The sequence below is a fragment of the Cervus canadensis genome, chromosome 11 (assembly GCF_019320065.1).
Source record: "Cervus canadensis isolate Bull #8, Minnesota chromosome 11, ASM1932006v1, whole genome shotgun sequence".
NCBI classification, from domain to species: Eukaryota; Metazoa; Chordata; class Mammalia; order Artiodactyla; family Cervidae; genus Cervus; species Cervus canadensis.
Window position 1 is genome coordinate 75218457 of NC_057396.1, and position 19405 is coordinate 75237861.

Sequence of the window (19405 nt, forward strand, 5' to 3'; positions counted from 1 at the left end):
TATTCAGGACTGATTTCCTTTAGCACGGACTGGTTGGATCTCCTTGCAGTCCAAGGGACCCTCAAAAGTCATCTCCAGCACCACAGTTCAAAAGCATCAATTCTTCAGTGCTCAGCTTGGAATCAACCCAAATGTCTGTCCGTGTAAGACCAAAGAAATTTGGTGATACATGCACACAAAGGAACACTAGGCAGTTGTAAGGAAGAAGGAGGTACAACTGTCTGCAACGACATGGAACAGTGTCTGTGATACTCGAGTGAGAAAAGAAGTTAGGGAACAGTAATTGTTATGTGTGTGAGAGGCAGACATAACCGCACAACTAGCGAGTCTCTAAGAATACACTTGAAACTGTTACCCAAAGCTGTATCTGGAATAACTTTTCATTTTATAAACGTCTGGATTGTTTGAAAATTTTTACGAAGTACACATGTGACGTTGTAGCATAAAATTTCCTTGAAAGTGTTACTTGCTCAGTCGTCTCAGACTCTTTGCAACCCATGAACTGTAGCCTGCCAAGACAGAGAATTTCTGTCCATGGAATTTCCCAGGCAGAATACTGGAGTGGGTAGCCATTGCCTTCTCCAGGGGATCTTTCCAACCCAGGAATTGAATCTGGGTCTCCTGCGGTGTAGGTGGACTTTTTACCATCTGAGCCACCAGGGAAGCCCATAAAATTTCCTTAGAAAGAAATAAATGAGCCCATTTAGAATACTCATCAGGAGTCATAATACATTTTTGTTCTACTCAGAAAAGCTTTGTTTTCCTTGACCTTCCAGGGTCTTCAAATAGGTTGTGAGTCAGGGTTTGGTGTTTGCTTCTCAATAATTATTTGGACCTAATCCAAGTCTTTGTCTTTCATTCCCAACTATGTCCTACCAGTAGACGGATGGAAGATGAAAATAGAGGGTTTTATTTTGTTGTGATAACACTTAACACGAGGTCTAGTCTCTTAGATTTTTTTAAGTGTACATTGGTGTGGACTATGGGTACAATATTGTATAACAGATCTCTAGAGCTTGTCTATCTTTTTTTCGGCTGTGCTTGTGGGATTTTAGTTCCCTGACAAAGGATTGAACCTGCACCCTCAGCAGTGAAAGCATGAATTTCTACCCACTGGACCACCAGGGAATTCCCAAGGGCTTGTTTTTTTCACTTAACTGAATTTTTATGCCTATGGATCAATAATTCTCCATCCCCATCTCCCACCCAGCTCTGGTAACTATCATTTCGGTTCTGATGTTATGAATTTGACTACTCGAGGTATCACACGTAAGTGGAATCAGGCAATACTTGCCTATGTCTGGCTTATTTCACTCAGCATGATGTCCTCAAGGCCCACTCGTGTAGTCTCGTGTTATAGAATATCCTTCTTTTTTACGGCCGAATATTTCTCTGTTGTATGTACACATCACCTTTTCTTGATGGTCTTCACAATTTCGCCCTTGTGACTAGTGCTGCAATGAATGTGGGAGTGCTAATACCTAACAAGAGGGTCTTCAGCAGAAAAGTCCTGTGAATTTAGACTCTCTAGTGGGTTCCCAGGAAGATTTGGTCCCGGAAAGTCGAGCAGGAAACAGCCCGCAGGGGGACAGCGTGGTGAGAAGATGTACAGAAGTACCCGCTGCAGGCCCCTCACCCGACCAGCACCCGGGGCTTCGGCGGAGAAGCCTGCGGGAAGTCAGACGGGGCTCAGTCAGCGCCCGCCCTTCCTCACAAAGCATCCACCCCCACACAAGGGAGAGCCCCGGTAGTGGTCGATGAGGTGGTGTATCGCTGCACAGACATAAGAGAGGTGATTAGCTCAAATCCTACACGGCCTACGTAAAGCTGTGCACCTGGTCTACCTGGCAGGGCTAATCTAGAAGAGATGTTTCCACCTCACTCGCCTCTCTGGCAGACAGAAAAGATTTGCATCTTATCCTTTTTTGGCAGGTCAACATCTGCCATTACAGACCCTGGGCCCTGATCCATAGTGAATAAGAAACGAGGGGCTTCCCTGGTGGTCCAGGGGTTAAGACTCCGTGCCCCCATTGCAGGGGACCCGGGTTCAATGCCTGGTCAGGGAACTAGATCCCACAGGCTGCAATTAAGACCTGGTGCAACCAGATAAATAAAAGTAAATTTAAAAAAAACACACACACAAAATTTTCTTCTCCTTGAATGGTGCTCCTCAGCCAGGATTCCGAGGAGAGGACTGAGGCCTAACGCCCGAGACGTGCTTTGTGCACACTCGGCCTCACTGCGTCTGTGGTGATACTCGTGTGCCCTCTGTGAGTGAAACGAGGAAATGATCATCCGAACGATTCTCTGTGTTCTGAGAGTCTGGTGACCCCGAGTCTTCTGCCCTAATCCCAACTTTTGGGTAATTCTTCTTCCGAGGAGAAGCTACAGGCATCCAGGTTGTGAGAAAGCCTTCCCCCATAGCAGTTGGTACCTTCTGTATCTGAGGGTGGACCGGAGATGAAAAAAAAAAGATAAAATGTTTTACAGAGAGAGCTTCAGTGCGAACTTGAATTTACTGAACACCAGGAACCCCGCAGGGGGTGAAGCCACGCACACATGCAGATATGCAGGGGAAAGGGCCTCCTGGGAGCTCAGCCCTCCTCACCCATGGGAAGGGACGGTTCTCATGACACGGAAACCCCCTGGACTTGCTGAGCCTCAGAAGCCCGAGAATACTGGGGTGGGGAGCGGTTCCCTTCTCCAGGGGATCTTCCCAACCCAGGGATTGAACCCAGGTCTTCCACATTGCGGGAGGATTCTTTACCCGCTGAGCCACAAAGGAAGCCCAAGAATACTGGAGTGGGTAGCCTATCCTGACCCGAGAATCGAACCAGGATCTCCTGCATTGCAGGCATATTCTTTACCAACTGAGCTATGAGGGAAGGCAAACACCCTGATTCAGTCAGCCTCAGGCCATTCACAGTGGAAAAGGGCTTCAGCTTGGCTCCCAATTCCATCAGGCAAGACAGTAGCCACAAAGCAGAGACACCCTTTAAATGTCCAGAAGAGACAGCTTTGGCCAAAGAGCTGAGAGGTCCGATGGAGCTCGGGAAGACCTCTCCGCTGGTCCTCGTCCGCCCTGAGACCCTGGGGCGCAGAGCTCCACGGTCCTGCCGCCGGACACAGGATGTTCACCCTGCTGCCGGCTTCAGACTGGCTCACGGCCTGTGCCAGGAGTTCATAGGGGTTGACGCCGCGCCTGGAGCTCAGACAGATGCGGCCCGCATGCTGGCTCCATCACTAGCCGTGTGATGTCAGGTGAATCAAATGATTTCTGTTGAGCCTCGTTTTTTAAAATTAATGAGTTGATTTTTGGAGGCTCTGGTCTTGCTGTGCTCCGGCTTTCTCGAGTTGCGGCGAGCGGGGACTACCCTTCATTGTGCAGCACGGCTTTCTCACTGCGGTGGCTTTGCTGGTTCTGGGCCACAGGCTCTGGGCGCACAGGCTTCAGTAACTGCAGCACGGGGGGGTGGGCGCTGGGGGAGGCCTCAGCAATCGTGGCGCACAAACCTAGCTGCTCCGAGGCACGCGGAATCTTCCCAGACCAGGGATCGAACCCGGGTCCCTTGCATTGGCAGGCGGATTCTTATCCACTACGCCACCCAGGAAGTCAGAGTCTCCTTTTTTAAAATTCGTTTCAGATGGAATTAATGTTAGCACCCATTTCGTAGATGTCATGAGCATTATTGAAAGAATGAAGGAGGTGCTTTGCACCAGCTTCTTTCTGTTCAGCTGTCTCCTACGTCCAGGCTGGCCCCAGCTCACGCCCTGGGGACGGAGGAGTACCACTGTGTGCAGAGCTGTTGGCAGCCACGGCCGGATGCAGAGGGACTTCGCCTGACTTGGGAGGTTCCCCCGCGGCCCCGAGGAACGAGGACCTGCAGAGCCAGCACCGTCTTTGTGAGCCTGTCCCATGGATGCCCCCAAGGAGCCCGTAAATGTTCTCTTCTTCCCCTTCCCGATCAGCCCGCTGGGACAGCGGCTCTGGTGCTAGCAGCCAACTTTCCAGAACGTGCCAAACAGGACAAGCCTGGCCGAGACCCGACCACAGAGCATCAGAGCTGTGTCAGGCCACCAGAGACCACTGTGTTTTGCAGAGGTAGGGTTGCCAGATTTAGCAAATCAGATGCAGAATGTCTAGTTAAATCTGAATTTCAGATAAACGTCCACACAAAAAAAAATTTTTTTTACTGTAAGTAGCTCCTGATATTCGGAGAAGGCGATGGCACCCCACTCCAGTACTCTTGCCCGGAAAATCCCACGGATGGAGGAGCCCGGTGGGCTGTGGTCCAAGGGGTCGCTAAGAGTCAGACACGACTGAAGTGACTTAGGAGCAGCGGCGGATCCTGATATTGCATGGGACACATTTTCAAAGAAACTTTTCTTTGTTTATCTGAAATTCAAATTTAATTGAGCTTCTTCCTGTATTTATCTCACCTGGGAAGCCTGAGACGGAAGCTAGCTACGGAGAGGGAAAGCAACTTGCTGGGGTCACACACAAGCCAGGTCTCACAGCGGGTCTGTCGGCCCCCAGTCTCCAGCCTCCCACCCCTCGACACAAATACCCAGCTTTCTGGGTTGTTTTTTTTTTCCTTTCTGGTTTCGGTTTTGTTTTTCCCAAGTTTTCTGGTTTTCACTTAAGGCGAATGCTTGCTGGACTGGGTGTCCCAGATCCCTGGCGTGTTACAGAGGGGTAGCACCACGGACCCCAGGTCGCCAAGAAGAGAAGGGGGACCAGCCACAGAGGTGAGCGGGTGAAGTCAGGACCTCAGAGGTTCAGTCCAGGTTTCATCTTCAAGAGAAGGCTCACCAAGTGAGCCAGACATTTAAGTGCTGCGAGGCTCTTAGCTATTACATCCAATGGGCACATTCGGGCCTCTTTCCAGAGCGTTCCTTCAGGGATCCAGCCCAACGAGCAGTTCCGGGAAGGCAGCTTGCTGGTAAGCTGCGGAGCACATTTGGGGTCTGGGACGGCTCCATCACCGCCCCGTGCGGAGGGAGCAGGACGCCTGGCTGTGCCCACCCGAGGTCTGCACCCCAGCTTCCCCAGCCCGGATCACCAGGGGCTTTGAGCTGAAATTCCAGGCGGGGGCTGGACCGAGTGGTCCGGCCCAGCCTGATTTACGGGAAACCACACCAGCACTCTATCCGCCTTAATTTGTAACTGGGCAGTGTCCTGGGCCAACCAATAGCTAGGACCGAACCCCCACCCACCCCAGCCTCCCCAACCCTGGGGGACTAGCCGCTGAGTCAGCCCGAGGCAGCGCAGCGATCGGGAGTCAGGAGCAGGTTTGGCGCTGGCGGTTGGGGGTCTGGGGAGCAAGGCGGGCTCCGGTCCTGGCTTCCCTCCCTCCCCCAGGCTCCCCTTGTCTCTGCGGTCTCTGGGCGTCGCCGCTGCCCCTCCCCTCCCCTCCTCTCCCCTCCCCTCCTCTCCCCTCCCCCGCCCCCTCCCGGCCCGCCCCCCTCCCCCGGCCCCGGGCTTCATTGTTGAGTTGCCGCGGGACCCTCTAGACGGAGCAGGTGGACGCCTCGGGCCTGGGAGGGGGCTGGGACGAGGGGCCAGCCGGAGCCGGGAAAGGGACGCGGTCTGGGAACAACAACACAGGGGGAGGCGCCGGGAGGAGGCGGTCCGGGCGGGCGGCGGTGGGGGGCGTTGAATGGGGGCGGGCCCCGCGGGGGTGGGCGTGCGGGAGGGCCCCCAGGCCCCCAGGCTCGGAGCTGGCACCCGAAGCCGGCTGGCCCTGCAGGTCCGGGCTGACGTCGCCTCCCAGATGGCCTCCAGGATGACCCCGCTGACCCTCCTGCTGCTGCTGCTAATGGCTGGGGTGAGTGACCCCTGCGCGGCCAGGCGGGAGCGGGGCTGAGGTTAACCCTTCAGGCTCCGGGGAATTAGGTGAGCTCCTCGTGGGATCGGCACCGGGGGTCCTCCCACCAGCGTGAGTACACAGCTTGGAAAGAGCAGGGACTCAGGCCCACGCGGGGTCTAACCCTGCCTGGGCTGCGGTACCCGCTGCGGTGGCCGGGAGCCTGGCACTTAGGGGAGCGACCGGCCCTGATGTACAAAGTGGAGAATAAAGCGGAAGGGCAAAGGAGATGGACAGCATTTTGAAAGGAAAAAGCAAGAGGTTATCGTGGAAACCTGAGTTGCGGGGTGAGGGTGGGAAAGCTCCCCCCAGTGGTTCCGGAGGTCAGGGGTAAGGGGTGAGCCGGGGAGAAAGGGGGGGTGTTTACCTTGGCGTGTGCATTCCGTGGGCGTGTGCCGAAGTTGACTTTAGCATTGCCCTTTGAGATGGATCAGATGATGTGGTGGTGATCAAGGCATCTGGAAGCAGAGACCCAAGTCTGACCCCCAGTTTTTCCTCCGGCTTCTCTTAAGACCTTGAGCTAGTTGCTTAATGTCTCAGCATCGGTTTTGTTTACCAGTTAAATGGGATAATGTGGGCTTTCTCTGAGGCAATCCATGGTGGGGGCTCCAGGCAGGCCCCTGTCCCACCAAGCTTTGCCAGGAACAATTCTCGGGTATCCCACCTTCGATGCCCTGGTGGCTCAGCGGTAAAGAATCCACCTGCCAATGTGGGTTCGATCCCTGGGTCGGGAAGATCCCCTGGGGAAGGAAATGACAACCCACTCCAGTGTTCTTGCCTGGGAAACCCCATGGACAGAGGAGCCTGGCGGGCTACAGGAGCCTGACAGACTTAGCAACTAAGCAACACACCCCACCTTCTCTTTGAGTGTTTGTGTTTAAAGGGGGCTGTGCCTCATAATAAAAGAAAGAAAGAAAGTCTCTTGAACCACAGGACAGAGTCGCCTCAGATATGATCGTCGGCCCAGGGAGCTTACAAGAAGGGGAAAGTGAAGGAGACAGCCAGAAAGGAGGTATTCCCGACAACGAGTCCATTCAAGGCAACGAGGACTCTTCCACCTTGCCGATGACTACCCTGACTGGTCAAGGCAACGAGGACTCTTCCACCTTGCCAATGACTAACCTGACCATCGTACAAGACACTGTCACCGAGGCCTTCAGCCAGCCTGCCACCGAACCAGTCCAGCCAACCACCCAGCCCACTGCTGAACCCTTCTGCCCAGCGCCCATCACCTCCTGCTCTGACTCGGAGATCCGAGAAGCAGAGGCGGTGCTGGGGGAGGCACTGACAGACTTCTCCCTGAAGCTCTATCATGACTTCTCGGTGTTGAAGAAGAAGGAGACCAACTTCATCTTCTCCCCCTTCAGCATCGCCAGCCTCCTCACCCAAACCCTGCTTGGTGAGAGCCCGCCTTCTCTCCAGTTCATGCGTTTGACGTTCCCTGAGGCAGGCTCCCTCGTGGCTCAGCTGGTAAAGAATCCGCCCGCAATGCAGGAGACCCCTGTTCGATTCCTGGGTCGGGAAGATCCCCTGGTGAAGGCATAGGCTACCCACTCTAGTATTCTTGGGCTTCCCTGGTGCTCAGCTGGTGAAGAGTCCGCCTGCAATGTGGGAGACCTGGGTTCGATCCCTGGGTTGGGAAGATCCCCTGGAGAAGGGAAAGGCTACCCACTCCAGTGTTCTGGCCTGGAGAATTCCATGGACTATAGTCCATGGGGTCACAAAGAGGGCTTCCCTGGTGGCTCAGATATTAAAGCGTCTGCCTGCAACACGGGAGACCTGGGTTTGATCCCTGGGTTGGGAAGATCTCGTGGAGAAGGAAATGGCAACCCACTCCAGTATTCTTGCCTGGAGAATCCCATGGACAGAGAAGCCTGGTGGGCTACATTAGTCCATGGAGTCCCAAAGAGTCGGACACGACTGAGCGACTTTTAAAAAAAAAATGAAAAAATGCCTCAAGAAGGAAGCTGTAAAAATGGGCTATGGTGGGGGAGGGGAATCTTTTTGTTCTGGAACTTACATTTATTCTTTCATTTAACCATGATTTAATAGGCATTACTGATTATAAAGGGCTTCCCAGGTGGCTCAGTGGTAAAGACTCTGCCTGCCATTGCAGGAGACATGGGTTCAACCCCTGGGTTGGGAAGATCCCCTGGGGGAGGAAATGTCAACCCGCTCCAGTATTCTTGCCTGGAGAATTCCATGGACAGAGGAGCCTGGCAGGCCACAGTCCATGGGTTGCAAAGAGTCAGACACGTCTTAGTGAGTAAACAGCAGCATCAGCAGCATGGCTTATAAAATCTATGAGCTGTGCAAGAACATTTAAATAAGGTTCCAGCCCATCAACCGTGGTTCAGGGTAAGGCCATAAGGAAACGATAAGAGAGACATAGAGCAGAATCATAATAATGCTGCTTTTTAGCTGTGTGAACTTGGGCAGATCACTTAACTTCTCTGAGCCTGAGTCCTCTGTGTAAAATGGAAATGGTTGTGAAAGTGAAGTCGCTCAGTCATGTCCGACTCTGTGACCCCATGGACTGTAGCCCACCAGGCTCCTCAGTCCATGGGATTTTCCAGGCAAGAGTACTGGAGTAGGTTGCCATTTCCTTCTCCAGGGGATCTTTCCAACCCAGGGATCGAACCCGGGTCTCCCACATTGCAGGCAGACGCTTTGCCATCTGAGCCACCCTTAAAAAAAAGAAAAATTAAGCAGATAGCCCAGTGCCTAACTTGGTAGGAGGTAAAAAAAATGTTAATCCCTCCACTTCCCTGAGAGACCACTGTCAACTCCCCTGGGGTAATTTACCTTAGAAATGGCCCAAAAAAGTGCTCCAGGCAATGGAAACAGCTATCACTCCAAAGGGGATTTCAGGAAGCCTACTGGAGCCGATACAGTGAGGAACAGGGGAACCTGTTCTACTAGTAGAAGGGGAACCTTTCTACTAGAGTCCCAGAACCCTAACATCCCTAGCCTGTATCCGCTAGATATCAGTGGTACCCCACACCTCCAGGTACGACACCCAGAAAGTCTCCAGATGTGGCCAAATGCCCCCTGGGGTGCAATTTCCTTTGATTGGTTTCAGTTAATTGTTTTATTGCCCCCCCCCCCCAAAATGGCTTGAATCTTTTCTCTACCCTCAGGTTATGAACTCCATGATCTTAAAATGAGTAGATTACTTCCTCTCTTAAACCTCAGTTTTCTCATCTGCGTAATGGGGTTAGTACTTGTCCTTACATAAAAGGGTTATAGTGAAGATTCAAAGAGATACTATGGGAGAAGCAGTTACTATGCCTGGATCAAAGTGAGTGCTTGCTAAATTCTATCTGTTGCTACACAGAAGGTGTGGACAATAAGTATTTAATAATGAACAAGGGAAAGGGTATTGGACATCTTTTATGAGTCTCTGCTCTCTCTTCTTAATGACGACCAGGTGTCCCTGCTTATAGGTTGAACCGTTGTAAACCTGAACCGACTAAATAAGAGGTCATGTGGAACAAGTGGTGATTGGACCAGGCTTTGGGTGACGAGTGGTATTAAAATTAGGTAGGAAAATGCAGGAAGGGAATATTTAGCCCTAGAAAATTCTGGATTGTTCATAATTCCCCCACCCTTCTCTTTCTGACATGTGTTGTCTTTGAAACCATCTCTGGCTCTGATGATACGGGGTTAACCCCCCTGCCCTGCCCCGCCATTGCGGCTTGGTCTCTTAACCCTGGTCCCTCCTCCCGCTCTGGTCTTTGTTGCAGGGGCTGGAGGAGAAACCAAGGAAAGCTTGGAGCGCCTCCTCTCTTACCCCCAGAACTTCAGCTGTGTCCACCGTGCCCTGAATGCCTTCACGTCCGAAGGTTTCACCTCGTTCTCTCAGATCTTCCACAGCTCAGGTGAGTGTCAGGGGGAAGGATGGCAGGGGCTGGGCTGGGCCCTCAGGATTTGGGTGGGCGCCTAACACTGGGGATGGAGGAGGAAATGGCAACCCCCTCCAGGATCCTTGCCTGGAGAATCCCATGGGCAGAGGAGCCTGGCGGGCTACAGTCCACGGGGTCGCAAAGAGTCAGACATGTCTGAGTGACTAAACCATCTCTCCATCCATAGCACTGGGGAAAGAGAGGACAGAGGGAATGTTAGAACTAGAAGCAGGGGGTGGGGGGAGGAATGCAGAGCAGGACGGGCCTGAGAAACACCCAGTGGCTCCTGGGTGCCAGATAGGTGCCCAGGTGAGACCGTGGGCAAGTCATTTGCATTCATCAATTTCATCAAAGTAAGAACAGTCCTCGGCATCCAGGAACAGAGAGCGCTGGAGGGCTGGAGGGCTCTAGACATGGAATAGATTCCCGGGCGGTCTAGTGGGTAAGACTCTGACCTTCCACTGGTTGAGTTCGGGTGTGTGCCTTGGTTGGGGAACTAAGATCCCGCCAGCTGTGAGGCCAAAAAACAAAAAGAGAGACTTTTTTAACCTGGGTCGGGGGTCTTGGGACTCCTGTTCTTTGTACATTTATGTTATATGAATTTGTTGCCATTTACATATGTTGCCTTATTAGGTAAGGTAATCAGAACAGTCGGTGGTAAAGAATCCGCCTGCCAATGCAGGAGACATGGGTTTGATCCATGGGTCGGGAAGATCCCCCTGGAGGAGGAAATGGCAATGCACTCCAAGATTCTTGCCTGGAAAATTCCATGGACTGAGGAGACTGACAGGCTACAGTCCATGGGGTTGCAAAAGAGGCGGACATGACTTAGCAATTAAATAATAACAACAACAATCAGAGCAATAAGCTTCCAAAATGGTCTAACGCAGTTCGTTCAGATTTTGTTCCCCAGAGCCCTAGGTTTCTGCAGAACTGCTGCAGGAGTCCCCGTGGGAGTGGGAGTTAGGGAGGCTGTGCGGAGGGGGCTGCGTGGGGGGAGGGGATGCCGGCGGGGGAGGGGATGCGTGGGGGGAGGGGATGCGTGGGAGGGGTGCGTGGGGAGGGGCTTGCGTGGGGGGAGGGGCTGCGGAGGGAGGGCTGCGTGGGGAGGGGAGGGCGGTGGGAGGAGGGGATTGCGGCGGGGGGGGGGCTGCGTGGGGGGAGGGGCTGCGTGGGGGGAGGGGCTGCGGACGGGGGAGGGGCTGCTTGGGGGGAGGGGATGCCGGCGGGGGAGGGGGTAGCACTTTCTGTGAGAGGCGGTTGGAGCCAGGTGGGCTCTGAACTCCCACCCAGCCTCAACCAGAGCCCTTTAGTGTGTGGGCTTCAGACATGACTACATTTGAAACCTCAGTTCTGCTGAGCTTAAAAATTACAGGTTTAGCGTGAGCCACTTTTAAATTGGGGAAAAAAATTCTCTCTCTCTCTTTTTTTTTAACTATAAAAGCAATACCCATTCACTGTTTAAAAAAAGAAAAACTGAGAAAATATTGGAATTCCCTGGCCATCCAGCTGTTAGAACTCCACGCTTCCACTGCAGGCGGCATCGGTTCAATCCCTGGTCTGGGAACTAAGATCCCATGTGCTGCTCTACGCGGCCAAAAAAAAAAAAAAAAACTGAGAAAATATAGGAAAGAAAAAAGAAGGAAAGAAAGAAAACTCACCTATCACATCATTATCTTTAAAAAAAGAAAAAAAAACTCTTTTTACAGATGGGAAAGTTATGACTCAGAGGGGCTCAAAAAACATTGCCCTTTTTTTTTTTTTGAAACATTGCCGTTTTTACTCATTTGCTATAAACCTGTCTTGCTAGGTTGGTAGAAAATACAGCTTCAGTCAATATTACCTATTTAGTTCAGGAAAATTTTTTCTTTTAAACACTTTTTTTCTCTAGTGGGCCTGGGTTTTGGAGAGCAAAACCCAGGAAGTCTTGTTGCGATCTTCCACTGAGACTAGAAAGCGGTCTGAATGAAGGGAAGCAAAGAAGGGAAATAGAGGCGAATGGAAGTTACCATCTACCATGCCGAGCCGTGGTCGGGTGGCAGGAGAGGCCCGGAAGGGGCCTCCCGCGCTCAGCTCAGGGTTCGCCTGCTCTGGGCTCACGGAGCGCCTGTCGGAGGAGGGGGCTGGAGCCCTGGTCCACACCGCCTTCACGGGGTAGAAGCCAGCCCCCTCTGCAGGGCTGCTCCCGGAAGGACCTCAAGCCCGCCTCTCGCCCTGCCCCTCCTCCCCACCCCTCCAGACCTGACCATCAGGGACACCTTCGCCGACGCCTCTCAGAGGCTCTATGGCAGCAGCCCGAGGCCCCTGGGGAATAACAGCACGGCCAGCTTGGAGCTCATCAACGACTGGGTGGCCAAGAAGACCAACCTCAGGATCAGGCGGCTGCTGGACAGCCTGCCTGAGGACACCCGCCTCATCCTCCTCAACGCGGTCGCCCTGAGCGGTAAGGGGCGTCTCCCCATCCTGAGGTCTTCCTTCCCCTGCGGGCTTAAAACCCACTCAGCCCCAGGTTCCACCCCTGGCTCCCGCGGTACCTGCCCTGGCCCGTGCCCTCAGAGTGTTTAACTCCCTTTCCTCCCCTCCCCATCTGCGTTAGAGTCACCCTCCTCCTGCTCTTCCCTCTAGCCAAGTGGAAGATAGCGTTTGATAACAGCAGAACAATCATGATGCCCTTTTACGTTAAATCCTCTGCCATCAAAGTGCCCATGATGAACAGCAAGAAGTACCCTGTGGCCTCTTTCACGGACCGGACTCTGAAGGCCCGGGTGAGTTCTCGGCCCTCCCCACTCCTGTCTCACAGCCTCTTGAGCGTCCTGACTTCCTTTCTGCTGTGGCTCCATCGGTGTAGGGACGCACCTTTCCACTGAAAACCCGTCATGTCTACTGCTTCCATCTCTGTTTCCACCCTATCTTTTCTCCTTCTCCCCCTCTCCAGCCTGGGCCAAGGGAGGCATTATATATTTGAGGTTGGAAAGCAAGATTCTAAAGTTTCCTCCTGCGTCTCTACTGCGTCAAATGGCAAAAAGTGAGTCGTGTTCCTCTTCCGTGCCTCAGTTTCTCTTCCCAGTCAACCCACCAGTAGACCCTGCTGGCTTAGGAGCTCCTCTGTGTGTGTCCTGGCATACACCTGCATCTGTGTAGATACATGTGCACATATCTGGGCATATCCGTGTGTTCATGTATGTAGTAAGTGCATGCGTTAAATGGCTTAAGTTCCTTGGCAGAAATTGAACAGAATGATTTCAGTGAATGAAGAGGGAAGGAAGAGAGACCAGACATTTTCTTGGTTTTCTTCCTTATGTTGTTATTTATTTATTTCTTAAACTTTTTGTTTTGTTACTGGTGTATAGCCAGTTAGGGCTTCCCAGGTGGCTCAGTGGTAAGGAATCTGCCTACCAATCCTGGAGATGCAGGTTCAATCCCTGGGTCAGGAAGATCCCCTGGAAAAGAAAATGGCAACCCACTCTAGTATTGTTGCCTGGAAAAGTCCATAGACATGGGAGCCTGGTGGGCCACAGTCCACGGGGTCGCGAAGAGTCGGACACGACTGAGCACGCGCGCACACTCATAGCTGGTTAGCAGACAACGTTGTGGTAGCTTCAGGTGAACAACGAGGGACTCGGCCGTACGTGTGCATGGATCTGCTCCCCCCAGACCCCTGCCACCCAGGCTGCCACGTAACACTCAACAGGGTTCCATGCGCCATACAGAAGGCCGTTGTTGGTCTTCCATTTTAAATAGCAGCGTGTACACAAATGACCAGACATTTCTGCCTGGTTAGGATAGCAGGGCACAGACCTGTGAGACAGGAAACAATAGGAGATGCCCAGTGACGCAGTATCAGGCTGAGAAACATAGGACCTGTTCTGGAACATGCCAGGACTGTTTCCACCTGGAAGCTTTCCTACATTTTCCCTCTGCTGGACCCTCTGCAGGCTGATTGTCACAGAACTTGTTCCTCCGGCTCATCCGGTGTCAGCGAAAAGGTCACCTAGGTGGAGGAGACGTCCCCCTGCTTAAAGTCGCCTCCTCCTCACCCTGTAACAGCATCCTCTTTTATTACTAATATATCCATGGTACTGTATTGTCTTGGTATTGTTCAGTTGCTAGGCCGTGTCCAACTCTTTGGGACCCCATTGACTTCTGCACACCAAGCTTCCCTGTCCTTCACTGTCTCCCAGAGTTTGCTCAAACTCATGTCTGTTGAGTCGGTGATGCCATCGAGCCATCTCATCCTCTGGCGCCCCCTTCTCCTCCTGCCCTCAATCTTCCCCAGCAGTCTGCCCTTTGCATCAGGTGGCCAAAGTATTGGAGCTTCAGCTTCAGCATCAGTCCTCCCAGTGAATATTCAGGGTTGGTTTCCTTTAGGATGGACTGGTTGGATCTCCTTGCTAACAGAAGAACTCTCAAGAGTCTTCCCCAGCGCCACAGTTCAAAAGCATGGTACTCACCACTATCTGAATTACATTGTCTATTTGCCTATCTAATTGCAGTATTGTCTATCTCTCTGAGATATTGTGATCAGAGACTTTCTCTTTTCCCTACAATATCTGAGGGTCTAGAACAATGCCACATATAATAAGTGCTCATTATGTTTGCTGAATAAATTAATGAATTCAATGGAAGATGCTAAAGGGAGCAACTCACTCAAAATGAGTGGCTAGGAAGATGTCACAGAAGTGGTTACTTTTGACCAGTCTTAACCATCCATGCACTTTTCCACCTTTCCATCCATCCATCCCAATCCAATGGCTTTCAGTATTCCCAGCTATCTAACAGAACCAGAATACGTGTACAAGGCAGAAAGAGTGAATATACATGGCAAGTTTTGGGCATCACTCTAACTCAGAGTATTTGGGGGGAGAGTATCAGTGTGAGGGATTTTTAATGGCAAAGGAGGAGGGGTTTTATGCAACCCCCCTCCCTCTCTTTGGGATTGGCCAGGTGACTCAGACGGTAAAGAATCCATCTGCAACGCAAGAGGCCTGAGTTCGATCCCTAGATTGGGAAGATCCCCTGGAGAAAGAAATGGCAGTCCACTCCAGTATTCTTGCCTGGAGAATCCCATGGACAGAGGAGCCTGGCGGGCTACAGTCCATGGGGTCACAGAGTCAGACACGACTGAGCGACTAACGCTTTCACTTTCCCCACTCTACAGTTCCATAGGTTTTAAACAAATACTTTATTTGATATGGGCGTCCCTTGTGGCTCAGCTGGTAAAGAATCCACCTGCAAAACAGGAGACCTGGGTTCGATCCCTGAGTTGGGAAGATCCCCTGGAGAAGGGAAAGGCGACCCACTCCAGTATTCTGGCCTGGAGAATTCCATGGACTGTATAGAGTCCATGGAGAAGAGCATAGAGCCTTGGAGAAGACTCTTAGGAGTCCCTTGGACTGAAAGAGATCCAACCAGTCCATCCTAAAGGAAATCAGTCCTGAATATTCATTGGAAGGACTGATGCTGAAACTGAAACTCCAATACTTTGGCCACCTGATATGAAGAACTGACTCATTGGAAAAGACACTGATGCTGGGAAAGAGCGAAGGCAGGAGGAGAAGGGAACGACAGAGGATGAGATGGTTGGATGACATCACCAACTCAATGGACGTGAGTTTGAGCAAGCTCCGGGGGTTGGTGATGGACAGGGAAGCCTGGCGTGCTGCAGTCCATGGGGTCACAAAGAGTCGGACACGACTGAGTGACTTTCACTTCACTTCACTTCACTTATTTGATGTAGTCACATTGTAAATTCAAAATCAAAGTTTTACTTAAGCCTTTAAACGTTTAGCTGAAGTTAAATTATTAATTACATTATTACATTATAATCATAATTTTTTATAAAACACTTTCATTTGTTCTTTAATTAAGCCATACTGACCAGATTAAACTCCTTTAAACCATTTGTTTCATTTACAAATACGGTTAACTAATATTCCCCTAAGCACTTTGAGCTTTATAAACACACTTTATATATACTTTATAATATACTTTATAAATACACTTCATACGTTTGGCATGCTTGATTTTCTTCTTTAGCGTGTTAAATACTCGACAGGACAGAATTACACCCCTGTTTGTCCATATCTTGCTGGCACGTCAAGCCCACTTGTGAAAATTAAATTTGAAGAGTAAATCAACTTTCAGTCAACATCTCAACTTTATTCTCAAACCGAATGCAACCATCCTACCCTTCTTTGTCCAAAAGCATAAAACAAGCATGTCTGACTCTTAAAAATTATACACGCTATTTTAAATAACAAACACAGATTACTCTGAACTTATCACCCAGGGTTCATACTACAGAATTGCTTTATTTTCTCATTCCCATACTTTGTTCTAAATTTTCCTAGGATTTAAGGAGTATTTACCCAACGAAGGGGGTTAGGTTTACCAACTCAAGTGTGCTAAGGTTGCTAGCTGGGAATGTCAAGACCACAACGTGGTAATTTTTGGTCAGAGAGGCAAGGCTCACACACAGGATGTGAGGGGCGCACAGTGTCAGGTCCACGAACCCTGTGTAGATCCTCTGTCAGCAGCGCCCTGGTGTCCATGCTCTTCAAGCAATAAATCACTGTGCAACCTGCTTCTTCTGGACCATTTTTTCAAATTCCAACAATTGATTGGTTTCAGTTAACGTCTTCATTGCCCAGTTGAATTCTGCACTCTAGATTATTCGTGTCCATCTGTTCAGCCTCAATCATAATGCCGTTTCAGTGATCGTCTCTTCTGTCCTATCGGTCTGGGGTTTCTCAGTCTTGGCACCATGGACACTTTGGGTTCAAGGATTCTTCATTATAAGGTGCTGTCCCGGCACTGCAGGATTTAGCAGCAACCCTGACTTCTACCCACGAGATGCCAGGAGCACGCAGCGCCTGTTTCTGCCAGCTCCAAGCGTTACTAAATGTCCACTGGGGGCAAATCATCCCGAGCTGAGAACATTCGTGTATGGGACTTGTGGGTCCTGTATTTCTCTCCTGCTTTTGTCTGGCCACCAGTTCTAAGTCCTTCTACTGGCAAACTGCAAAGGTAGGCTAGGATCCGCTTGTATACCACGCTGAATGCCAGACCGGGAGGTTTATACCAACTCTCATAGGCAGGGAAAGCCATCAAAAGTCTTTGAAAGGACAGACCTGATAACTCTGATGGTACATTACGTGTATTCTATACTTTATGCACAACATATGTGAAAGGAACTGGGCTCAGAGAGGTCCCACTGCTTACCTGTATTCCACAGTTCATCAGTAGCAGAGTACGGGTGTGATCCTCAGCCTGTGAAATCAGAAACTCTGGCTCATTTCTCCGCATCTCACCAGCACAGGGTCAGACCAGCACTGTTTGCCTGCCTGACCACCCCATCTCGTGGCAAAGCCTGGGAGCCTAGTTCTGGCTCCTTGCTGAAACAGTACGGACTGGAGACGAGCCTCAGGTCCCAGAGGGCAGGAGCCGGGAGAGCGCGGGGTAGGAGGACTGATAAGCTGCGTCTCTTCATCTCCAGGTGGGCCGCCTGCAGCTGTCCCACAACCTGAGCTTTGTGATCCTGGTGCCCCAGACCGTGAAACACCATCTCCAAGACCTGGAGCAGGCTCTCAGCGCCGCCGTCTTCAACGCTGTCCTGAAGAAGCTGGAGATGACCAAGTTCCATCCCACACACCTGACGATGCCGCGCATCAAAGTGCAGAGCAGCCAGGACATGCTGGGTGAGTCCTGGCAGCCCCGGGACTGATCCTGGGCCCCCAGAGGAGGAGAGGTTGTGGGGGGTGGGGAATGGGCCTTAAAATGCGGTCAACACCCTCTTGAGTCTTTTTCATATCCATCGTCTCAGGTTGGGCTTCCCAAGTGGCTCAGTGGCAAAGAATGTGCCTGCCAGTGCAGGAGATGCAGGAGACCCGGGTTCGATCCCTGGATCCCCTGGAGGAGTAGATGGCAACCCACCCCAGGATTCTTGCCTGGAGAACCACATGGACAGAGGAGCCTGGCGGGCTACAGTCCATGGGGTCGCAGAGTCGGACACGACTGAGTGACTTAACACATACATGTGCCATACATATCCCTCCATTTTCTTTTCTCAAACTTGATCTCCTAATAGATGATCTCGTTTGCTGATATATGACATCACGCCCTGGTATGTGATGTCATTTGAGTACGTATGTCCTCCTTCTGATACGTTACCTCGTTTCCAAGGTTCTTGGTGATGAGGAAGCATCACTTTTCAGGGTTTTGGGGGGGTTGGGGCAAGACCTCTGACCACTTGAGAGAAAGTGGTGACTAGAGTGAGGATGGGCCCACGGATTAAGGAGCCCACAAACGGGACTGGAAGGCACAGGGTAACGCGATTACACTCTGATAAACAAGAAGAGGAGGGGAAAGAGAGGGTTGGAACTTGGGATCAACCCCGGAAATTCAGGACCCGTGTCTCCAGCTGCTGAGGTTTCCGCGTGGGTCTTGTTTTGTTTCTTAATGTAATATTTTAATTTAAAAAATATTTTAAATGACTATTTTTTTTAATTTCACTTTTTGTACCGTTTTTAGAGGTTGCCTTCCATTTACAGTTTTACCGCATGTCGGCTGCGCTCCGCGTGTTGACAGCCGTGCAGGCCTCTGACCATTGTTTTCCTCCGTCTGCGCCCTAGATTACTTTGACTTTATCTACGACGTCAACCTATGCGGGCTGACGGAGGACCCGGACGTGCAGGTGTCTGGGATTCGGCACCAGGCCACCCTGGAGCTGACGGAGAGCGGGGTGGAGGCGACCGCCGCCTCGGTGGTCTCCGTGGCCCGCAACCTGCTGGTCTTCGACGTGCAGCAGCCCTTCCTCTTCCTGCTCTGGGACCAGCAGCACAGGTTCCCGGTCTTCATGGGCCGGGTGTATGACCCCAAGGGCTGAGCCGGCCCGGGGCCTCAGCCCGCCCAGCCGCGGCCCTGCTCCAGCCTGCCTGCACGTGCCCCTCCCCGCTCCCGCCCCAGGCCTGCCCGCCACCCGAGGGGCTCCCGTGGGGTCCTGTGAGGGGGGCCGGCTTCCCTCCTCCCTGACGGCAACCCCTCCAAAGCACTTTTGAGCTTTCTCTGGCACAGATACAGCAGACTTCACAAATAAAACCTGGCAGACCATGACTTTCTCTCTCATTTGCCTTTGAGTTTTAGACGATTAGGGCTGCCCTGGCCCTTGTATCAGCTAGCTACTGCTGTGTAACAAGTCACTCAAACTTAATGGCTTAAAATAGCAGCCATGTATTATTTCGCCAAAGTCTGGGAGTCAGGGCTGACCTCGCTGATCTGGCCTGGGCCTGGCAGACCTTCCCTGTGCTCACGCATACGTCTCTAAGAGTTGGTGGAGTGGCCGGGGGCGACTGACCTACAGTGGCCTCAGCTGGACCACCTTGGCTCTCCTCTGCACATCCACCTCCCGGACCCTTCCATCGATGCTCACCTGCAGTGGCACAGTTTCCAAGTGAAGAGTCAGAGACTGGCAGTCTTTTTCACAGTCTGCAGCTCAGCTTGCCTCAAATTTACCGTCGTCCGGTCAGCCCAAGCAAGGCACACGGCCAGACCTGGAGGCAGAGTGGGGAAGCACTGGAAAGTGGGAGGACACAGTCTTTCACGGAGAGCGTCTCGTGCAGTCGTTCATCACAACCA

General features: G+C 51.8%; 1 protein-coding gene across 4 annotated transcripts; it reads left to right on the top strand.

Annotated features, from left to right (window-relative positions):
- The first annotated feature begins 4669 nt into the window (after window positions 1–4669).
- Window positions 4670–18883, top strand: SERPING1 (serpin family G member 1). Of its 4 annotated transcripts, XM_043481798.1 has the most exons (9): window positions 4683–4749; window positions 4890–4943; window positions 5751–5828; window positions 6801–7266; window positions 9614–9748; window positions 12012–12215; window positions 12398–12537; window positions 17268–17469; window positions 18403–18883. In XM_043481798.1, exons 3-9 carry the CDS (start codon window positions 5775–5777, stop codon window positions 18654–18656), a joined length of 1455 nt encoding a protein of 484 aa, XP_043337733.1. In that variant the 5' UTR covers window positions 4683–4749; window positions 4890–4943; window positions 5751–5774; the 3' UTR covers window positions 18657–18883. The 4 variants fall into 4 exon arrangements, with proteins under 4 accessions (XP_043337732.1, XP_043337733.1, XP_043337731.1 ...); XM_043481797.1 differs by lacking the exon at window positions 4890–4943 and having other exon boundaries at window positions 4670–4749; XM_043481796.1 differs by lacking the exons at window positions 4683–4749; window positions 4890–4943 and adding an exon at window positions 4963–5292.
- The last annotated feature ends 522 nt before the right edge of the window (window positions 18884–19405 follow it).